At 41.0% G+C, this 17,638-nt stretch overlaps 1 protein-coding gene across 1 annotated transcript in view; it reads left to right on the forward strand.

Moving 5' to 3' along the window:
- FREM2 (FRAS1 related extracellular matrix 2) overlaps positions 1–17,638 on the forward strand; it is a 134,689-nt gene that overhangs the window by 68,394 nt on the left and 48,657 nt on the right. The window contains exons 4-6 of the mRNA XM_072134448.1: positions 80–310; positions 5,645–5,770; positions 10,405–10,656. Coding sequence (XP_071990549.1) covers positions 80–310; positions 5,645–5,770; positions 10,405–10,656 — 609 coding nt within the window. The remainder of the gene's footprint in view (positions 1–79; positions 311–5,644; positions 5,771–10,404; positions 10,657–17,638) is intronic.

A 17,638-nucleotide genomic window follows, 5' to 3' on the forward strand; every position in this document is an offset into this window, starting at 1 on the left:
CCTTGGTAATTGTCCATTAAGTTTCTAAAACACTAAAATTGCACATTCCTAACATTTCTCAATATGGCGTCTTCCGCAGGTATCGGCACTGTAGATGGGACAGCAGAAAAGGACAAGGACTTTAGAGGAAAGGCCCAGAAACAAGTACAGTTCAATCCTGGACAGACCACAGCAACATGGAGGGTGCGGATCCTGGCTGATGGGGAGTATGAACAGTCTGAAACCTTCCAAATCATCTTGTCGGAGCCGGTCATGGCAGCCCTGGAATTCCCAGAAGTGGCAACAGTGGAGATTGTGGACCCCGGAGATGGTACAGTGAAATCTAGTCTATGTATTGTGCATTTAAAAAATGTAAACAATTTGTTTGGCTTTTCTTATATCGGAAATTTTTAGACACTAAAAAATTGTGAAACTTCTTTAAGAGGCTACCAACTTTAAACTATCATTTTGTTTCAATGTTCTTCCACTGAGGTTACTACAGGCGAAAAGCAAACATCTCAAGGATTTGCGTGTAAAACACCAACATGGTGGGTCCTACTAAGAGAAGGACTATCTTTTCACTATCCTTAGCTAATAGATGAACTCATCATTCCCAAAAAAGTTCATAAGCAAGTTATCTAAGATAAACCATTTAAAGCACTTGAAGGACCTACAGGCCCCCAAAAATACTATATATTTTTTTTTAACATGGAAACCAAAGGCCGTAGACACACCTCAACAATTAACCGTTTAAATTCAAACCAATGCCACCCACTTCTTGGGTTTGGTGTTGCCTTCATAGATCCATAGTATCTGACAAATAATAGAACATGTACACACCAGCTTTATCAAAAAGAACCTGCAAGTGCAAGTTCTCACTGAGACGTAATGACCCCAAATGTTTTATGATGATAAAACCAATATATTTTATACTTTAATGGAATTTATTTAAGCTTTGGTTAAGATATAACTGTGGGAACTAAAACACCTACGGCACCTTTCCTCCCCAGAACGTAGTGCAAAAAGAAAAATGTCAGGTTGAAGATGATACCGGAGAACTGGTTTGTGTAAGGTGATACATTTAGGAGTGAAGAAGTGATAAAATGATTGCTAAATGCAACTTAGTGGAGATAACTGATAAAGAAGGCATGCACTGGCAGGGGGCCCACTCAACATCTGGTCTTTATTCCTGAACCTTACTCCAAAGGTGAAAAGAACAGTATTGCTAAGGCTTGTACTCGGAGGAGACACCCCTGGATGGATCATTTTCCATTTTACGAGACATTCGTAATGAACGGCTTGTGCTGGCAATCTGTGAGATAATACAATTATGATATCCAAAGCTAATTAAAGAGGTTTTTTTTACTTTAAAGAATCCCTTTTTGATAGCAGAGTAATGATAAGCTAATCACAGGTTGTCCTGAATCTGGGATCCAGGCCATGAGCTCTTCTCAGTGGTGTATTCCAGTAGTAAGTGTTCAGTTTCCCTACAGTGCCCCCACAGGATGTATGGAGAATTACACTAAGTTGACCCTATGAGGATCATATACTTATCTTGTTAAAGTATTAGTGTCCAACCCCTTTAAAGTCTAGTAATTAATTCTAATTATTAATTAAGTAAAATTATTAATTAAATATGTCAAATTACACTCCAGTAAGTGTTGGCTTAATATTGCACCTCTAATTTCCTCTAAATGATGGTTTACAATATCCCGGCTGTGGTAGGAATGGTTAGGGCATATCATTGCAGCACCCCTTTTCTTTAAAAGTGGGCAATAGGGTCAGACCACAAAGTGTTTAGTGTAGTCTGTTACCATGGAGACACATAGGTTTGCATATCTATTTTACACACGGCACGGTAAGATATTCTGTAATAAGTACTATTAGAATTCTTTCTTTTTTAAGATAGATTACTGCAATATCTTCTGTTACTTTCCTGCACAGCTCTAAATTGGCCGCTGTAGAAGTGATTATAGCGCTTTTCTAAACAACCTTCTGGAGATCATTTTTATTGTGTAACTCTAAGCTGACAAATATGTTTTCCTAGTACGAGCTGGCTGTCAGCGTGGCCCCGATTAGATTTCAGTCACTCATGGAATGTGCAGCATTGTAGCCATAATACACGTGAAATCTCATATACAGATCACATTTCCTGAAGAGAAACAATGGAGGTCATCTAAAAAAAAAAAAATTGTAATAATAAGATGTACATAGATTTATCTGAACACGCATGGCCATAAAATTTGGGTAGATTTATCATATTATTAAATGGGTTGTCTTTTGTTTTTCAACCATAGCCCTGTCCATAGGCCCAAGAACATCTGCACATTTCAGAAATGGGTTAATGGATGACTAGCTTGGGTCTCTTGATTTACTGCCATATATTATATTGTGGAGGTGATCGGTATTGCAGTACAGACCCATTCCCTTGAATGGGACCGAGCTGCAAACAGGTTACATCACTGATTAACGTGTTGTCACTAGACCAATGCTAATGCGGTGCTCACCAGTGTGGAGTGTGACACCCAACCCTGCCAATAACAAATTGATTATCTGTTATAGGGATTGGGTAAGACAACCCCTTTAAATAAATAGACAGTTAAAAAAAGGTAAATTAGCATGAATGAAACTGTAATATCAACCAAGAGAACAGCTTACCCACAAACCTATATCAATAACCAGAAGTCAACTGATCTAACAAGTAACAATATAAGACCCCCAACGCACACTATAATTTTACATAGCCTTACTCACCTAAACTCTCACGTAAAGGAAATCTACAATCAAAACCAAGCTTGATAAGCCAGGGACACTTACTCATAGATCCAGGCACTGTGACTGTAGTAATCTTCTTTAATATTTGTCTCCATGATCTCCTTCCTTCTAAGATGAACACTTAAAAGTATGCTAATGAGCCAGAAGTGCTCCTGGGGCATTACCAGAGCCCCTCCCTGTTCTGACTTCAAGGCTGTTATACAGTGCATGCGGGGGACCGAACTGACTGACATTGAAAAATACTATCATAATCCTTTTTGAGTCTTATAGAACTGGTAAAATAACTTTCAGTACATTGAATAAACATCCAAGTAGCTTGACTACTGTTCCATCACTCAGAGTTTCTATACGTTTTTGTAAAAGTATAAGTCAGGATTTCTATTATACACATATTTGTCAGCCCACCAGTATTTGGCAGCTATGAAATAAAAAATCTAGAAGAATAAACAAGTTAGTGTCAACCACATTCTTCTTCTGTGCATGGGATAATATCTGTTGTATGTATCTATAATATATCGTCCTTGACATGTCATACGTGTAACAGCTGAGAATTATGTAAGGGCCAGTTCACACCTGCATCAGGGATATAAGTAAGGGAAACTAATAACGGAATATCATCCATTCACCTCCTGTTCCGCGTAGACTTTAATGGGGCTTCTGTTACCTTCATTTATACATCAATTATACATAGTTATTAAGATGACCTTTAAGATTGGCCTTTCTAAAAATATAGTTATTATTCCAGCCGTTGTTGTCCCTCAATATGTGGATTGTCCCCTTGTATGAGGCTAGGACTACACCATAAACCAGGCTTGGTGAACCTATGGCATGGGCATCAGAGATGAAACTTGGCGCCCTATCTCTGGACACCCAGACCATCACCCAGCACAGAGGTCACCATACAGAGGTCACTCAAGGCATCCGCATCCAGTCACAGCCCAGTATGTGCAACATTCAGCACTATTTTAAAGTGACTGGAAATGAGGAGGTGTGGATAGAGATGAATTAACATTGGAACTCCTGCTCAGGGTCCTGCGATTCTCCCTCTTTGGGGACGCTAGAGAAAAGCTACAATTGGTGTCCTCAGGGCGCTTATACAATTTAAACCTGTGACAGAGCAGGGATCAGTAAGTTACTGCCTAAATTGCCATTTGGCACTTTTTGCAAAAATATGTGGGTTTTGGTTGCAGTTTGGGCACTCAGAGAGGCATTTGTTATTTTTGGCGCAGGGTGGCGCTATAACCATCCTATAATTTTCAGTGGGATGTAAGTTTGTGGCGCAAGGGATTAATGAATTGACGCACAGACTAAAAGGTTTAGAATTCCATAGACCAGCTTTTAGCTGGAATATTTGTGCGCCACAAAAAGCATGTTGGAAAAATAGAAGCTGGTGGATTCACAGGTGGCGCCAAAATTTTGTGCCTAAAAATAGGACAAGTTGAGAGTGTTGGAAAACACCAATATTGTGGCGCAGACACTTTATAAATTCAGATGCAAGAGGCTCAGAGAGGACAAAAAAAAACACAGCCAGTTTTCTGCTTGAAAAGCCATAATAAATGCCCCTATCAGTCACTAAAAGGTTTGCCCTCACTCCCTTAGACCCTCTCAGGTATATATAGAAAAAGACTCTTAATACAAACAAAGTCTAATAGTAACAGTAGCCTTAAAGCGGTAACATACAATTACAGGCAGTCCCCGGGTTACGTACAAGATAGGGTCCGGAGGTTTGTTCTTAAGTTGAATTTGTATGTAAGTCGAAACTGTATATTTTATAATTGTAGATCCAGACAAAAAATGTTTTGACCCAGTGACAATTGGAGTTTAAACATTTTTTGCTGTACTGGGACCAAGGATTATCAATAAAGCTTCATTACAGACACTTTACAGCTGATTATTGCAATCTGGGACTATAGTAAAGCATTCAGAAAGCTTCACCAGAAGGGGTCTGTCTGTAACTATGGGTTGTCTGTAAGTCGGATGTCCTTAAGTAGGGGACCGCCTGTATACCTAAATAGGCTCTTCAGGAGGGTAGGAAAATAAGAAATAATGATCTACATGGATTCTCCGCGGATCTACGTTTCGGTTGGACTCAACTTCCTGGGTGTTTCCGACACCAGAGAAAATATCAGGAGAGTCCTCTGAAACTGGCCAGGAAACGTTTTGTTATATAAGAAAGTACACTATATTACAGTATGACAATATGACAGGGTTATTGTGGGGCGGTAGTCAACATGCCGAATTATTCAAACTGTCATAGGAGTGAAACCTTGTTGGAACTTTACCTCACCCCATTTATTAGTCTTTAGGGATCTATCGTTGAGTGAATCCATCACCGTGTCATGGCCTCTGCTGTAACTGGAAGCCGTGATGTCAGTATGAACAGAGCCTGATGCCGTAGTACAATACTCATAGATGCTCAGTGTACACAGTATATCCCCATCCTCCATCCTGTGAATGGAGGCCTGTGAGTTCTTGTTTCCTAAGCTGGAAGTCAACATTAGACGCTGTTGACATTTTCAGTGGGATCCGCTGACAAATATAATATCTGTGTGGGATAAAAACGACATCAACGTAGAGAGGACTCTTATCTACTCGTGCTATAGATGCTATGAGGGGAATTTATCAACACTTTTAGAAAATAAAATGGAGCACTATTTAGCTTTTCACTCTTCTTTCTACTTTTTGAAAAGTTATGAAGGAAGAGGGTGGGGCTTTTTTCCCAAAAAATTATGATTTAAGACAAAAATTGTACACAACAGGTTGTCTATGGCACAAACAGGGTGTAAACATTGGTATTTGATGCCTGTCATCCCCCAGTCACACACATAAATAAGGTTTGGATTTTTTTTAATACTTTTAAAAAATATATAATTTTTTTCTTTTTCTATAGAATCAACCGTGTTTATTCCTGAGCCAATATATAAAATTGAAGAAGATATTGGTGAGCTGTTCATACCGGTGCGGAGAAGTGGAGATGTGAACCAGGAGTTGATGGTTATATGTTTTACACAGCAAGGTAAGAGCAATTAAAAAAATATTCAAAAACATAATTCAATATTTTTATATGAATAAAGATTTATTAGTATCTTGATATTTGATAGAAAACAAGGCCATTTTATATATATATATATATATATATATATATTATATATTGCAGTTTTTACATTGCTCACTAGATGTCAGCATAACGGGTTACACTCTGGAAAACAATACCTCAATTTACAGCCTGTGGTGAAACAGAATTTTTTCACTGACTATTGAACATAGAACATCTATTGTGATACCTGATTCAGCAAGATGGTAGACAGGACATACAGATTAGTATGTAGGGACAGGTCATCTAAGACAGGCTGCTGTTATCACTGTCCATTGGAGATTTGTCAAAAGTGCCTGAGGTAAAACCGTTCCAATTGCCCATGGAAACCAATCGGAGCTCAGCTTTCATTTTAAAAACAGTTGTGGGGAAATAAAAGTTGAGCTCTAACTGGTTGCCCTGGGCAACTAGAACTGCTCTGACACTCCGGATAAATCTCCCCCATATGATGTATACTTAGCTTGTGGTTAGAGATGAGCGAGTATACTCATCCGAGTATACTGCTCGGTCGAGTATTAGCATACTCGGACCGGCTCGTTACTCGGACGAGTATCTCGCCGGCTCGAGATCGAGCAGTAAATTAATAAAATAAATTGAATAAAAGTATTTTTATTGTAAAAAAAAAATATTACACATGTTTGCAGATGTTTTACTTGTAAGAACACATTGAAATAACACTATTCTTCACTTTCCAGGTGTGCGCGTGTGTCTCCCGCTAAGTTAGGAGATGTTCGGAACATCTGGAATGTGAAGAATAGTGTTCTTTCAATGTGTTCTACACATAAATGGTCCTGTATTCACTGTTTTTAATGTTTTAATTCTATTCTTCACTTTGCAGCTGTGCGCACGTATCTCCGAACCTATCGGGAGACACCCGCGCACACCTGCAATGTGAAGAATAGAATTAAAACATTAAAAACAGTAAATACAGGACCATTTAAGTGCAGAACACATTGAAAGAACAATATTCTTCACATTCCAGATGTTCGTGCACATCTCCTAACTTAGCGGGAGACATGCGCGAACACCTGCAAAGTGAAGAATAGTGTTAGTTCAATGTGTTCTTACAAGTAAAACATCTGCAAACATCTGAAAATATTTTTTTTGCACTGTTCTTTTACTGTTCAGTTTTATTAAAAAAATGCTCGGGTCTCCCATTGACTTCAATGGGGCTCGTTATTCGAGACGAGCACTTGAGCATCTGGAAAAGTTTGTCTCGAATAACGAGCACCCGAGCATTTTAGTGCTCGCTCATCTCTACTTGTGGTGTATGGGGAGAGTGTTATTTCCATAGACCAGTAATGGCAGATTAAAATAATATAATACATGGATGTAAGCGACCAATAAAAATGTAACACCTGCCTTCTTTAAAGGAAAGCTCCAGTCACAGCTGATTTATTGGGGGTCATTTATCTTTATTTTTCTTCCTGTTTTGTCTGTATTCTTTGAGACCTTTTTTGGCGCATTGCAATTTTTGTGCCTTTTTGGGGACATATTGAAATGTCAGCTGGACATTTGTTTTTTCTTTGTCAGTAAGACACATTTAACTTCTATTCCAGATGTGCTAAATGGTTGCAATTGACATTTATCATTTCAAATTGTCTAAAATTTGCATAATCTTTTGGTGCAAACAAAAAAGAATGAAACTATACTTAAGGAAAACTGGGAAAATGGAAAAAAAAATTACTTGAGACATTTCTGGCGCACAGTGAAAGCTGTAAAATCCAAGCCCACAAGAAAACATTGCAAATGTGTTTCTTCAACATTTTCACTGTATTTGTAGTTTTTTTCCCCCTTCCCAGTACATGGCATGGAATATTAAATACCATCACTATGAAGTGCAATTTGTTATGCAAAAAATAAGCCATCACACAGCTCTGTACATGGAAAAATAAAAAAGTTATAGATTTTTGAAGGTGGGGAGTGAAAAATGGAAGTGAAAAAAACTTAAAAGGGCCAGGTCGTTAAGTGGTTAAACTTGAGATTAATGTAAAAGGAGGGTAGACAACGGCGCACAACTGAATATTGAATGTGTTCAATGTTCAAGATCACCGACATCAGAGGAGCACAGACTTTCTCAACCATGATTTTTGACAGATCTTAATAATAATAAAAAAATTTTATTTCTAAAGCACCAACATATTTCCCAGTGCTTTACAGATAATGGGGACATATAGAAAGTAATATAACATATAAAGAAGTCTTCAATTGCCGATACTATTATAGCCTTACATTGGGTGAGAAATTGACCTATTATTGAGAAATGTAGGATTTTTCTCTTTGTTTTTTGTTAAATTTTCCAATGTTTAGATTTTTCTTTAGAAAGGTCACATAGCTATATAGAATAGGGTCAGAGCTCCCCAGATGTTAATGACCTTTCTGCTCAGAATATTGATAGATCAATGTTATTAGCGTTTTGTGAATCTCTTATGAGGCTCTTTTACATTTACTATAGCTCTAGTGGATACATTTTATATCCAGAAGTGAGCAGTATATAGAGTGAGCTGTAAATGGGTAGGAATGGGATCCCCTAGGTATGTTGTATATGTTGCTATGTGTGGCACGTTACCATCCCTCTTTTTACTGCAGCACTGTGCTTGGAAATTTGCCAAGGTAAGGGATGAGCATGCAGAAATAGGGTCCATGCCTAAAAAGAATACAGCTGTCAACCTCAGCACTGCTAAATATGATCCTACACAAAGCAATAAATATGGAAAACCTCTTCAGAGTTAAAGGGGTATTCCCATCTTGGCATTCACATTTAATTAAATTCATTTGCCATATGTAAACATTTCTTCAATTGGATGTTATTAAAAAAAATGTTCCTCATAAACATAGCCATGTTGTCCCTTAGAAACAAGATAGCTTCCTTGGATACGGCCACCTCACACTCTGGCAGCGGTGGCCAGACATGCGCTATTGAGCTCTGCCTGATCACCTGGATTCAGCAATCATTACCACAGGACGGCTGTGAGACCTGCAGTAACTCCCGGACATATCATATACAAAAACCTTTTGTGTCTTTGTGCAATACCTCCAGCAGAGGTGGTCGTATCCAAAGACACAGTCTTCTTTCTAAGGGACCATACAACTACATTCATGAGAAATTATCTTCAAACAGAAACATAAAGACGCTGGGAAAATTCATCAAGAACATCGCAGTCTGTACTTTGTGCAGTTTGCCTGTGTAGTGTGTAGGGGACGCCAGATTCATGATTTGTGGCGCCCGTTCTTCATGAATGAGGTGCTCCCTGCACTGCTCCGAAAGAGCGCACCAACTTTTTTTTGTTGCACCTTTAATATAGGGCGTGTGACACACTTCTGTCGGACTCTGTATGATAAATGTGGTGCATGGTCGTGGACCGGAACGCACATTTCAGAGACAAAATTTTTCTGTCGCGTGAAGAATAGTGCAAGCAGTTTGCACATTAAAGAATGTGCAGAGTCCACCAGATGGTCCATAATAAATGTGGTTTAGCTTATACATTTAGTCCTCAAGGGAGTTGCATTTTGGAGGAGCAATCGTTCCAAGAACCGGCTCTCCAAATTGCTTTAAAGCCAATAAAACATACAAACACGGACAATGCTCAAGTCCTTCAAAGTAGTAAAGGCAACAGTAGGTTCTATTGAAGGTCTTATCTCACCACTCCCGGCAATGTTAGAGATGGATAATCCTCAGAAGTGTTCTCTAGCGCTGCAAGCACTCGTGGATTTGTCGTGGTTTCTTTTAAGACACTAATGCATCCACTATCTAAATCCGAAATCCTATGCACATGTTCAAGCATATAGTGCAGATCACACAACTTCCAGAGAAAGAAATTATTTTTATTTTATATACTCACAAACATGATTTTAAAATATGTGCATCAAATAGTTTAAAGCGCCAAACACCGCGCCCATAGTAAATGTGCCCCACTGTAACTGTTACATGCTGTATTTTAGTTCTACATCTCAGTTTTACTCTACATTAGACTCTCCCACACCACTGGCCAAAGTCCCAGCCGCAATGTATAGAGGAAAATTTAAAGGGATTGTATTTGACTTATAATAAAGATTGGGAGCACCATGGTAGGTGCAGCCATGGATCGCCTGAGATAAGCTTAGTTCTATTATGTTATTTTTGGACCATGGATGGGGTCTAAAGGAAAAGATTGGACAACCTTTTGACCATTTTTATTTAGGAAGTGACCCTACATCCTGGTAAAATAAAAAAGTACTTACCTAATACCGTCTGTGCTGTGGCTCTGTCCAACTACCCATCTGTTCTGCTGAAGGCCAAGTAAGTGGAGAATGAAGCAGTTCTCCCTGATGAGATATATTACAAAGTATCTTGTAGTCACTTGTACTATTGATTTATACAAAGTTTGATGAAATGTCCTGGTACATTTTAGTCTATTCAGTGTAATCTTATAGATGGGACAGGCATTTTGTGTCTATAGGCTTCACTTATGTAAATGAGGTACATGATCAGTTATTTTGCTGAGTTTTTGCCTCGCAGACACTTCACAACATGACAAAGTGCTCATGTAAATACATTCCAATTATCTGTCTTACAGGAACAGCTACTGGAACCGTCCCAACATCTGTGTTATCCTACTCTGATTACATATCCCGGCCCGAGGAGCATCACAGTGTTCTGAGGTTTGATAAAGGCGAGACAGAGAAGATGTGCCGGGTGGTGATCATAGACGATTCCTTGTATGAGGAGGCAGAGACCTTTAATGTCACCTTGAGTATGCCCATGGGGGGAAGACTCGGGCCGGAGTTTTCTTCTTCTCAGATTGTGATTTTACCTGACAAAGATGACGGTAAGTAGTGTAGTACCTTACTAGAGGGAGTAATACAACAAATAATATGAGGTAGAATCATGCCGTGAAGTGCCATGGGTCCTAGGATGTATCTTATACCCAGCTACAGATGGAATATATTATTGCTTATCTACATCCTTATTCCTCCTACAGCATCTTACCTTAAATAGTAGAAGACACCCAATTATTCCAGGAAATAAAGAAAGCACAATTTCTTATAAATGTATTGATTCTTGATATACCTCTTTGTTTGTCTCCAAATGCTGTAAGATTGCTGCAGAGGGTCAAGAGATGGGTAACCATGTGTTATGTGGGGTGGGAGGTCTCTCCCAGGCTACCTGTACATGGATGTGGCTGTTCTAAGCCCACAAACAGCTGATCTGTGGTCCATTTCTGTGGTCCATGTGTCATATGTTTTTCATGTCTTTGGTTTCTGTTTGGATCACATTATTGTGTTAAATAGCAACTGATCTGCAAATGCAGACAGGACATGGATGACACCTGTGTGATCCGTATTTTATAGACTCCTATAGGAAGGCACAGGGTGCAGAGTTTTCTATAACCTCCACACGTATCCATAATAAACAAAGCAAATAGCACAAAAAATGTGTGCATGTGCATGTAACCTTATAAACAAAAAGAGGGTTTGTTTAGCTATAAGTGGTTGGCACAAAATTTAAAGGGTTATCCAATTTGCAGGAAAGGGCAAAAGAAGATGATTGGGTTGGATCTGACAACAGGGTACTACACCAAACAAGAGATTGAAGGTCCCCTTCGCCTTTCTGAATTTAACGGCAGGACTACTAAGTGCACTGCAGCTCTATGTACTCTCTATAGTAGTACTGGATATAGCCAAGTGCAATAGATACTTAAAGGGGTTTTCCAGTGACAACAAGGTAGCTCCGATTCACAGGATTGGGGATAACTTGCTGATCGTGGGGTCTCAGAGATCACAAGAATTGAGGTCTGTTGTACCCTATATGAATAGAGGGGCTGGTCATGTGCACCAACGTATATAGCCGAGCCCCGTACACTGCTAACTCCATACGTTCCATAGACAATGAATGGAGCGGCAGTGGGCATGAGTGACCGCCGTTCCGTTCTTTTTGGGTGCAACGGAGGTACAACGGACCCACATTCTTGTGATCCTTATCCACCAGTCAGCTAGTTTAGCCAATCCTGTAGATAAGGGCTATCTTGTTGTCACAGGACAAACCCTTTAACGTGTGCCTATCGCCTAAAGGTATCTTTATGTCATGACTGTCCAACCACTTATTGTGAATATTGTAGTCCTGTCTCTTCCCTGGAAGACAAGCTATGCAAGACGTAGTAATGAGGATTATTATTAGAACTTTTTCTAACTTAGTAACTATGGAGAAGTAGACATAATGTAAACTCCATATTCATCTCCATATCCACCGAGCAGGTGTTTCGTTTAGTTACTGTATGTATCCATAAGCCCCATTTATCATCCGTCCATCTGTGAGTTCTACAGACCCCAATGACGTGAGGTCTAATCCGCCTTTAGGAATACCTAAGTTATTTTTTCATTACTTTTCCCCAAACCGTACTCCCACCAGGGCTGTCATATAAGTCAGCACATTGCTAGGAACCAGAAGAAGAGTGAATTCTCTGGAGGAGCTGCCACTTGAAAGCTTTGTCTGTGAAGGCTCATTACTCAATGACAAAATAAATTGTACAGCTCATTAGAGCAGAACTGTGGAGTGGACACTAAAATCAGCGCCATCATTTGTAGGGCCTAGAATAAGGTGGACTTCCCTCCGCTCAGTGAATGGTCATTATGATAGACAAACATTGGTGAGCGAAGCTTATGTGTGCTGTAAGCTGCGTGCTGATGAGTGATGACCTGGAGAACGTAGAGCCATCCATCACTGGGGTATTCACCACAGCTTAATGGAAGGAGAGAAGAGAACCATATGCACTCCTCTCATGCCTCAGGATGGAGAACAAATGTCAGCTTTACCTTGGGACATGCTCAAGGCTAGTTCTGTTGTCAAACCAATTTAGAATAGGACCATACGCTTCAGCAACCTGAGGATAGGTAACACCTGACCATACCCATGCCGATAATTATGAATATAGAATAATATAAGTCAAATAATTCTATTGCACCTGAATGGGTTGGATAATTATCATAATTGCCCGTGGATAAAAGCAATGCTATTTCCAAAATTAATATAGCCCTTTTCATAATACATAGATTTTCCCGTCATAGTTATGTCTCATGCTCATGACTGTGTTCAGTCTGGAAAATATGGCTGACGTACAGACGTCCTAGACGGACGACAGCGCTCTTACCTGAGTGCATAGCGCCATAGTTTTCTATAATGCTGTCCTGAAGTGATGGAGAGATCCACGTTACAGAGATGTCTTCAGCCCGGGAAGTGAGGCCAACACACAAACTGAACAAAGTGCATGAATCCTAATACATGCCGATACCACAATTATACCATGACTTCTGCCTTACAGAACACCAGTAAGTGACGGGAGCTTCACTCTGCACATAGATGTTACCAACCACATTCTGTACAAATGTAGTGTATAAAATGTAAAATGTGCTCAGCTCTTCCTGCTCTATAACATGTAGTCTGCAGATAGCAATAAGAATAATATATGCAGCACCCCTGCTCTATAACATGCTGCCTACAGATAGGACACTACATACAATCTACACAGGTTTTCTGCTGTACCACTTACTGCCTGCAGATAGGACACTGTACAATCTGATCAGCTCCTCCTGCTCTGTCACATTTAGCCTGCAGATAGGACACTATTTACAATCTGCTCAGCTCTTCCTGCTCTATGACATGCTGCCTGCAGATAGGACACTATGTACAATCTGCTCAGCTCCTCCTGCTCTATAACATGCCGCCTACAGATAGGACAATATGTACAATCCACACGGCTCCTCCTGCCTTGATATAGCCTGCATGGCTGCTATGGTAAAACAAGGGATGGGTGCAATGTCCCCTCTGAGGTCCATGATGCTGTAGGTGAACCATTCTTCTCTTTTCACTTTCCTTATCAGGCTCTTGTAGACTATGGGTAATATATACCATGTGTCAGAGCGTGTTCTGGAAGAGTGCTCTGTGTAGTCATCCATGTATCCAAGATAGGAATCTATTTCTAATGTGACATTGTATCCTCTTCTGCTTCTGTTATCTCCCCTTAGGCTCCAGACCATGATCGCCCCCCTCCTATCTTCCCCACACAAACACTTTTACTTGTAGTAGGGATAGAATATCCACAAGTATCCAGCAATTGTAACCAATGTATAAATATCTACCCAAGTGCAATGCCTTATTAACCCTGTGTGGGTCCTGTCCATACAATAAATAATACACATGGAGGGTGCCATGAGAGATTAGGAGAGGGAGAGGAAGCGAGATAGTGAATCCAGTTCCATTAACATTTTTGGTCGAGCTGTCACTGCTGCTTTCAATAGGTGGACCCGAGCCAAAGAAAATGAACTGTACACACAAGAGTTGGCAAACTCTGCTAAATCGGGCAACCCAAAGACGCTTTACAGGCAGCTGTACTGTAACATTTGTTTCATATGTTGTGGTGTAAGTAAAACAAATGGCGTGTGTTTGGCCAGGATATTTCAGAATGAATAGGCTGGCTGCAGCCTTCACAGTTTACTTAGTGATAAAGCAGAGTCCTCCCAGCCTCCAGCCCCCCGTTCATCTCATGTCCCGCTTCACCGTTTTGTGTGAGCCATTGCCAATTCCCTTTGAACACAATAGACATATTCTGCTGCCTCAATAGCAATGAATAATATGACTGGCTACATAGTCCTACACATTGTTCCGCAGGTGCAGTGACCTTATATACGACCCATAGTAATGTCCTAATGATTATTAGGGTGGACAGGGTCAAAGTAGAGATCATTCTGCAAATACATAAATTATAAATGCTTTTAAAGGACTTAAACAATCCCTTTAAGTAGCCGGATTGTATACCTCCCAACTCGTAGTAGAGAAAGAAGGCGAAAAGATGGGAGGCATTTTTTTTTTTTGCTCTAAGCCACTCCTTTCGCTCCACCTCCTCCCCAAAGTATAATTTACCCCTCAGTGCCCTTCATCTCCCACTCACATTGTGTCCCCCCAGTTCTCTGTCACATTGTATCCCCACTGATAATGTGCCCGAGCTCCCCCTCATACTAAAGTACCCTTTTATTGTGCCTCTTAAAGTAGCCATAATGCATTGCTCCTAACTTTTATAGCAGAAAAAAAGGGCCAAAAGCTGGGAGTGGAAATTTATTTGCCCTAGACTATGCCATTTGCTCCGGCCCTTAATTCTCCTCCTCCCCAAAGTATAATTTCAACCTTAGTGCCCTCCATCTTCCCCTCATATTGTGCCCCCCAGCTTCCTCTTACATTGTAGCCCTATGATATTGTGCCCCAAGCTCCCCCTCATATTGTACCACCCAGCAGTTCCCCCTTATGTTGTGCCCCCAAGCTGCTCCCCCTCATATTGTGCCCCCCAGCAGCTTCCCCTCATATTGTGACCCCAGCAGCTCCCCTTCTTATTTTCGCTCCCCCAGCAGCTCCCCTTCTTATTTTATCCCCCTCCCCCAGTAGCTCCCCCTCTTATCGTGCACCCACAGTAGACCTATTTGGAAAGCTCTGTGAAGCGCTTCGTAATCAGTGTGCGCTATATAAATTAAGAATTATTATTGTTATTATTATAAAATAATATTCAAAGATACTCACCTTTCCCCGTTCCTTTGTAGCCGCTTCTCTCTTCTCTGCTCCTCCTCTATGTTGCTCTGAAGCTGACAGGCAGATGACATCATGACATTGCGCCAGCCAGCAGAAGTAGCGGACCTCTCTCTGCCGGCTCTCTGCATTATTACTGTAATCAGACGACAGAGACCAGGGGAACAGCAGGACAGAGCCCAAAACTGTGACTGTCCTGCTTGAAGGTTGGGAGGTGTGTTAGTGGAACATCTGTGTGAGGTTGTCCTGCTTTAGAGATTATCTGGGTGAGATATATAGATATATGACCAGTAGGTTGAATCCCTTCCTATAAGAGCTGCAGTCTATACGTTGTAGTTCAGTAAGTTGCATGTAGGGGGTAGGTATAGCAGTACACATTTGCAGTATGACTTATAGACAAGGACACCAGCAGGACTTCTTACACTCCCTTTTAAGATGAAAGAATTTCCGAAGGACAGAGCTAATATTTGCATTTTTTTACAACCACTCAATGGCTCCATGGTGATAATATTGCAGTCTGCTCTAAATAACGTAGCGCTCAGTTTCTTATCCATCAGAAACCGCTTTTTAATCACTTTTATTAGGATAAATATAAAAAACACTAAATCTTTTTTCACATAGCGCCATCAGATTCCGCAGCGCTGTACAGATCATGGGGTACATATCCAGACAAAATAAGACATTACAGTGTAATAATATGGTCAGATAAAACAATAGGAATGAGGGCATTGCTCACAAGAGCTTACAATCTATGAGGATTTATTCCCGGCGCCTGAGCTTAAAATGGGGGACTTAATACAGTCAAGGTTTTTCAAAAATGTAGCCTTTTATCTTTAAAAACATACAGGTTTTTAATACAGTGGCCCACATTTACTAAAGTGCTTGCGCCACATTTATCATGCAAAGTCTGACAGAAATGTATCGCAAGCCTCATGTTAAAGGTGCACCAAAAAAGGTTGCTGCACTCTGTTGGAGCTGTGCAGGGGGCGCCAGATTCATAGGGAACGCGCACCAGAAATCCTGACTCTGGCGCCCCCTGCACACTATACAATTAAACTGCACATAGGGGCAGATTTACTTACCCGGTCCATTCGCGATCCAGCGGCGCGTTCTCTGCGGTGGATTCGGGTCTGGCTGGGATTCACTAAGGTAGTTCATCTGACGCCCACCAGGTGGCGCTGCTGCGCTGATGTCCGCCGAAATGCACTAAAGTACACCGGCCTATTCCTAGTGAAGGTAAGTGCAAGTCTTGCGACACTTTTTTTTAAAAATGTGGCGTTTTTTCCGAATCCGTCAGGTTTTCGTTCGGCCACGCCCCCCGATTTCCGTCGCGTGCATGCCAGCGCCGATGCGCCACAATCCGATCACGTGCATCGGCGCAAATCGGAAATATTCGGGTAACACGTCGGGAAACCGCAAATCGGACCCTTAGTAAATGACCCCCATAGTGTTTGCACAGTTTTTAGTAAATGTGCCACAGTGTTTCCCTAATATTCCTCTTTGCAGTTGGCTCAAGTCCATAAATGTAATTCATGTCTATGTATGATATGTCCATAGGCAGGTGTCTCCCTCCACCACAGCTGTGATCCCCGAGAGAAGCAATGGATTTCACCACATCAAAACATTACTGATTATAATTCTGCACAACATAGTCAGCAATACAGTATAACTATAAGTAGGTAGCATGTTGTAGAGCAAGAGAAGCTGAGCAAATTAGACAATGGGGGTCATTTACTAAGGGCCCAAATCACGTTTTTCCGTGGGTTTACCCGAATATTTCCGATTTGCGTCGATTTTCCCTGAATTGCCCCAGGATTTTGGCGCACACGATCGGATTGTGGCGCATCGGCGCCGGCATGCACACAACAGAAATTGGGGGGCGTGGCCGCAAGAAAACCCGACGGATTCGGAAAAAACGCTGCATTTAAAAAGTGGACATCGGGCGCACTACCTTAGTGAATCGCCGAAAGACCCGAATCCTCCGCAGAGAACGCGCCGCTGGATCGCGACAGGACCGGGTAAGTAAATCTGCCCCATAGTGTCCTATCTGCAGACAACATGATATAGAGTAGGAGGAGCTGAGCAGATTATACATAGTGTCCTGACTTCAGGAAGCATGTTATAGAGCAGTAAGAACAAACAGGTTGCATATAGTGCCATATCTGCAAGTGGCAGAAGTTGAGCAGGCAGCATGTTATAGAGCAGGAGGAGCTGAGCAGATTGTACATATTGGGGGTAAT

Source organism: Engystomops pustulosus, chromosome 2 (genome assembly GCF_040894005.1).
Source record: "Engystomops pustulosus chromosome 2, aEngPut4.maternal, whole genome shotgun sequence".
Lineage (NCBI taxonomy): Eukaryota > Metazoa > Chordata > Amphibia > Anura > Leptodactylidae > Engystomops > Engystomops pustulosus.